This window comes from Phoenix dactylifera, chromosome 10, assembly GCF_009389715.1.
Source record: "Phoenix dactylifera cultivar Barhee BC4 chromosome 10, palm_55x_up_171113_PBpolish2nd_filt_p, whole genome shotgun sequence".
NCBI lineage: Eukaryota > Viridiplantae > Streptophyta > Magnoliopsida > Arecales > Arecaceae > Phoenix > Phoenix dactylifera.
This window is the reverse complement of record NC_052401.1, coordinates 13,199,944-13,206,004: the sequence shown is the minus strand read 5'-3', so window position 1 is coordinate 13,206,004 and position 6,061 is coordinate 13,199,944. Positions and strand designations below refer to the sequence as shown.

Sequence of the window (6,061 nt, the reverse complement as noted above, 5' to 3'; positions counted from 1 at the left end):
TGGGAATACAACTTTCCCTTCTCTCTCCTTTGAAAACTCCAACCAAACAAGAGGCATCTCATTACTTTCCCGTTGACCACACTTTCCCCCCTTCTTTTCCCGCGAACCAAACGAGCCCCTAAAGAAAAGCAATGCATCACGGAAAGCTTTTATCCTGAGACCGATCCTCTCCTCTCCACCGCCCGATCAAATCACGACGCGGCGGTGATCAGAACCACTCGGACGTCATAAAATAATGCGGCGAGAGCACGTGCCTCTTGGACGCGCACGCCACCGGCGTGATCCACTGACTCTTATCACCACCACCCCGCACGCCATCTTTTTGTGCACATTTGAACGTAGAAGACGTGCTGTTGTAGCTAGCACGCTGTTCCCTTATTATTCTCCTGTCACGGGATTAGCTTTTCTTTCTATTCCATCTTTCCTTGCTTTTTCTCGTGCTCTTGTTGGCATTTAAAACCCTCACGAATATCTCGGAATCCTCCCTCGCTTCCCCCTCTTCTCATTGCCAGGAATACAGCATAAGAATAGTTTTTTAAAAAAAGGAAAGAGAATAGAAGAAGAAGAAGAAGAAGAAGAAGAAGAAGAAGAAACCAGCCATGTCGAGAGCCACCGTGGAGTTGGATTTCTTCGGCCTTGAGAAGGAGGACGCGGCCAGGTTCCGGCCAGTGAAGCCACGAAGCTCCATTCGAGGTACTTTATCCCATCCTCCAAGTATTTTATCCCATCATAAGTTTATTCTCTCTCTCTCTCTCTCATATCAAAGTTTGATGGTTCTGGGAATAGGTATCCAGAGTGCGATATCCGGCATAAATCCACAGCTTTTGAGGAGCGTGCTCGCCTCTGGTGGAGGAAGCGTGATGTTCCAGCCGCCGGCCCCAGCGGCGCCGGAGTCTCGCCGCCTGTTCCTTTCCCCGCCGCCGTCGCCGCCGCTCCCGCTCCTGATCCCGGCCTCCTCCAAGTAACCTATTCCTATCCCTATTCCTTTTTCCTATTCTAAAGAAATATTAAATCTATTATTTATTTTAATTTTTCCTCCTATTTCTTTTTAGAAAAGAAGAAAAAAATCTCTAATAATCTTTGTTCAGGACTACTAATGAGAGCCCTTCCGTAACGGCTCCGTTGACGATCTTCTACAACGGGACGGTCAACGTCTTCCACGTCGCCCAAGATAGGGTTTGTTATTTTAAAAAATAATATTTCCCAAATTTTTAAAATAATATAATAATTAATTATTTGGTATTTTATTCGAATTGGATGCAGGCGGAGAGTGTAATAAACTTGGCGGAGGACGTCAACCGCGTCAATATTCGGGAGTTTGGGTTACTCGAAAAACTTAACGGAGGTGATCACGACCACCTAGATCTCATCCCTCCTAATAAAGAATATTTTTGAGAGTATTCGGAATCCAACCTCGGATTTCCTCCATGATTTTACCTGAAGTTGAAGTTTTCTTTTTTCGCTTTTCCTGTAGATTTGCCGATGGCCCGGAAGAAATCTTTGCAGAGATTTATGGAGAAACGCAAGGAAAGGTGAGAAAACTAACTTAATATGGATCTCAAATTTAAAAGTGTTTTTTTTTTTTAATGCATGCAAGTTTCCGTGGAAACTTCTTTGCATATGCCTTTTATAATTTAAGCACCTGTCATGGCTTTTTTGCCAATTATTTTATTCTATGGGTAAGTACTACCAGCGAGCCATATCATACCGCTTTAATTTTTTTAATGGGGCTCATGTATGGGTGTGAGTATGGTCTTTTTAATATTTTGGAACAAATTTTCCTCAAAAAATATTTTCCAATCATTTAAGTACAAAACCTGGACCCACCCGCCTAACAAATTTTCTAAAACGAGTAATCTTATCTTCACCCACCGAGGGCACCCAGTGAGGGGGCCCAATGATAACGACGGCACTCCCATCCGATCGCCCCGAAATAGACGCAAGTTTGTCGCCATCTGGAGAGATATGGTTGGTTGGATTCCCTTATTAGCACGAGAACGTGGTGGGTGGGGCCCAAGAATGGTCACCTTCTCGGTCTCTTGTCTGTTTCTCTCTAGGTTTAAAAACAAACTAAAAGTACAAAGAAAAAGGGCACGGCAGGGCATGGGATGAGGTGATGCTATGATGGGATTGGTGGTTTTTTTAATTTACTTTCTGGTGTTTCGAGGAGTCAAATTGATTGGTTGATGTGACGAGTTCGTTTTAAACGTGCAGATTGACTGCGTTGGGACCATACGAGGGGAAGACAGAGAAGACCACGGCCATGGATGTGGTCACCGCGTCCAACTTTTGATGGGAGACAAATAATTACCAAGCTTTCATTAGCATTAGGTGTCAAGGAATACTAATTTGTCATTCATTTTGTTCCTTCTTCTGGTTGTTTTTTTTTTGTGGGGAGTATGTAGTCGATGATATACATTATAAGAAGAAAGTAGTTGTTTATACTTTAATGCACTCATATGCAAGTTCAAAATGTGAAACTTGAGATATTTTGACAACTAATATTAATAGTATGCTGGGATATAGTTTGAAAAGCGATCTTTTAGCCACCTAAGTTCTAATCAACCTTTATAACCCTTTTTTTTTATATTGCCTTCTTATTTACGCATACAGATTGTTCACGAAGAAGAGACTGAAATTGTAAAGAAATGGAATGACGCTGTATATACTTTCATAAGCATCTCTCTCCGCCCCTCTCTCTCTCTCTCTATATATATTTATATATGTATGCATATATATATATATATATATATATATATATATATATATATATATATATATGTATATATATGTATGTATATATATGTATATATATGTATGTATATATATGTATATATATGTATGTATATATATGTATATATATGTATATATATATATATATGTATATATATGTATATATATATATATGTATATATATGTATATATATATATGTATATATATGTATATATATATATATATATATATATATATATATATATAGCGTTTTAATATGTAGTAGCCAATATGCGATTCCATTTTAATTAATAATCTCTCTACAAATACCATTCAATTGCCAAAGAAATAAAAGAAAGCTCGTTTTCAACTCACATTTTCTGAGGGAAACTTTGAAATTTTTTCTAACTTGTAATTTGGCCAACATTGCGATAAAGAAGCCTAAAATAATATAATGGATATTGCAGCACACCTATTTTGACACCTTGACTTTCTAACACACACACACACACACGCACACACACACTATCACTATAATACTGCTGGGAAAAAATCTTATGTTTATAGCTGTCATTAGTGATTAGTTTCAAGCAAATATTGCAAAAATGTTTGTTATTCAATTTTAATGTACGTAGTTTAGTTGAGACTCCCCTAAAAGTTTTGGTTTAAGGTTTGAATCTGTTTAAATTGGTTTTTCTCTTTTGAGTTGAATATGTGAATTCATTTATTACTTTTGGTGATTCTCTAGTTAAATCAAACTGGAGCTGATGCACAACTTGAAGTAAAACGAGAGAAAATAAATAACTTGTTGTAATTAGAAGTTATCATAATTCCTCCAATCATCTTGTTATCCCATTGATAAAGCCTCCAATCATCCTAAGCCCCAAGCCATTCTCCCTCTTTAAAACACACAGACCCCAAGAAGGGAAAAAAATTTAGCAAGGAGATTATTAGATAATATTTGGTTCCCCCACAAGCATAGTATTTGGCGAACGAACGCCCGAAACTTCCGGCCAACGCCATATCCTCGCTTCCATAAGTTTTTAACTTACCTTGAAGCAAAAAGGAGTCTTCTTTTATACCAAGTCTCACGTTTTAAATGGTGACTTGAAATAGAAGAGTCGGAGCTCTCTTTCTACGGGCTTTCACTTGGCAGTTGGCATTGGAATTGCCGCATTTGAGTCCTTGTCCCTAATAGGAATATGGAGAACTTCGTGGTTCATTTGTTAGGTGGAAAAGGTGATGGATGATTCCTGTTAATCTTGTGGTAGGGATGGTGAGAGTTAGGTTGAGCAATTAATTGCTGACCCTTACCTGCCAATCCACTTGAATTTGTTTGAAAAAAAAAAATAAGCAGGTTCATGAAGACCTTTTCAGAGTTGGATCAGATATGGATTTCTATGTCATCATGCAAAAGATTTTCTCCATTTTTAAGAATAAAAAAGTGCTTCAACTTGTTATGTTTGAAGAATGTTCTTGAGGAAATTTCCTCAATATTGACTATAACAAAACGATATCCATGTATATAGGTAGGTTCACCATTTCAGATTTTTGTTTATGGCTTCATGGGAAACCTTTTTTTGTTTTTGTTGTTGTTCTTTTGGTACAATTGTGGGAGATGTTTTGGGAGGGAAGTATTCCATACAAGCATAATTATTTTTCCGAAACAAGTATTCGATTCATTTTATGTGCATATATGATTTATTTTTTCGAGCAAATCACAAGCATGATTGATGAGTGAGAGCATTTGTTGCATAGTTCTGATTCTCTCGAAAGGTAAAATACATGAAATGATAGGATAAAGAGAATAGCAGAAATGTTTAATGGACCTTGGGTCAAGGTGAGATGCCTATCTACTAGATGCATGCACATACGTGTGCAAATGGTATAGTTTGAGGTCAACAATAGCATTCATGTGTCATCCAAAAGAAGGGCTACAAGAAAGTGTTGGTGTTATAATAATGGAATTTATATATATAACACCCATAGCTAGGAAAGGATCCATTAGGTAAGCAGTAAGAGATGGATTTGACTTTAGAGCCCAGGCGTTATGGTCTAAAGACATGTCAAGGAAGTTGCAGCTCGTTGGTCAACAATAATGTTAGGTTGTAGTTTCCAAGCAGAAGCCTTAATATCTGATACTTTCTAGTGTCCACATGGTAGGACAATAGAACTTCTTCTGTTCTCCTAACCTTTTAATTTTTATATTAGCTGTCTAAGAAACTTATAAGCTTGGTTAATTCTGAAGCTCATTTCAACACGTATGGAGAAAAAATCTGCTTTTCTAGAAGCCAAATGGGGAACAAGAATAGGTTGAGATTACTAATCTCTATACCTAACACAGGGATAGGAGAGAGAAAGCTCTATCCTCTCCAAAACATAGAAAAAAACTTGAAAAATTATAGAAAAAAATCGGTATGCCTTGTCATGAATGTCAAACTAATTAACACTTCTTCCCTAGGCCCACTGCAAATTATAAAACTTTCTAATTTACCTTCTTTGATTAGAAGTTTCATTTATCCAAAAAAACTTTTTTTATTTTGAAACAAGCTCGGTCCATGAATTAAAATATATTATTCTTAAAATAAAAATACTTTTCTATAAAAATTATCAGCTTTGCATCACGCGTGCGGAAATGCTACTATGGTGCTAATCCAAAGAGTAGGGATGCCAATAGGCAAGATTTCTTTCCAAGCTTCCACTAGGAGACCAGGTTTCCAAGTTTTCTTCACCTTTTGTCAATTAAAACCCATTAAATAGTCACCCTCTCTTTCTCAAGAACATATGGGCAAAAACAAGACCAAGTGAATCTAAATATTTTCAACAAAGCCGTAAGCTAAGACATAACAAATATAAACATATTTCAATAGACACCTAACCAAATTAACTAATATATATTTGTAACAAAAACTACTTCGATCTTCATCATCATTGTTATCATAGTCACCACCATCTTTTAAGTATGAGCGTTGCTACAGCCTTACCTTACAGGTATGCCGGTGAAATGTCTACTTAACTATATATTTTTGTGTAATACACAAGAGGTAGATGGGTCTATTCAAGGCTTGAGTATGCAGCATGGAAAAACTTCTGACTTGCTTCATGCTTGTAATCTTTCAGATAAGTAAAGCATTTCCATTTAATCGTAATTGAGCTTGGAGACAAGGGCCCTTAGACCTTGATACTCGTAACTGAGAATGTACGTGCAACGGCATCACCTTTCATGCCCCAATAACAAGTAACCCACGCTATACAGGGGGATTTAATTAAATAAAAAAAAAATTAGTGGAGAGGTAGGGAAAAGCAAAATGTGTAGTTGCATTGAATAGTGGATGATGAACAAAAATA

At 37.0% G+C, this 6,061-nt stretch overlaps 1 protein-coding gene across 1 annotated transcript; it reads left to right on the top strand.

The window, feature by feature from the left end:
* Positions 1-336: 336 nt before the first annotated feature.
* On the top strand, positions 337-2,531 carry LOC103696392 (protein TIFY 9-like). Its single transcript, XM_008778004.4, has 6 exons — positions 337-693; positions 787-961; positions 1,089-1,176; positions 1,264-1,345; positions 1,475-1,532; positions 2,215-2,531. The coding sequence occupies exons 1-6, from the start codon at positions 600-602 to the stop codon at positions 2,291-2,293; spliced, it is 576 nt and encodes a 191-aa protein (XP_008776226.1). The 5' UTR covers positions 337-599; the 3' UTR covers positions 2,294-2,531.
* Positions 2,532-6,061: the final 3,530 nt, after the last annotated feature.

What these genes read in the sequence shown, in the direction of transcription:
- LOC103696392 (XM_008778004.4), top strand. Translation starts at nt 600, where the DNA reads ATGTCGAGAGCCACCGTGGAGTTGGATTTCTTCGGCCTTGAGAAGGAG. An exon ending in GCCACGAAGCTCCATTCGAG is followed by an intron (nt 694 to 786) that starts GTACTTTATCCC and finishes TTCTGGGAATAG; the next exon opens with GTATCCAGAGTGCGATATCC. An exon ending in CTGATCCCGGCCTCCTCCAA is followed by an intron (nt 962 to 1,088) that starts GTAACCTATTCC and finishes ATCTTTGTTCAG; the next exon opens with GACTACTAATGAGAGCCCTT.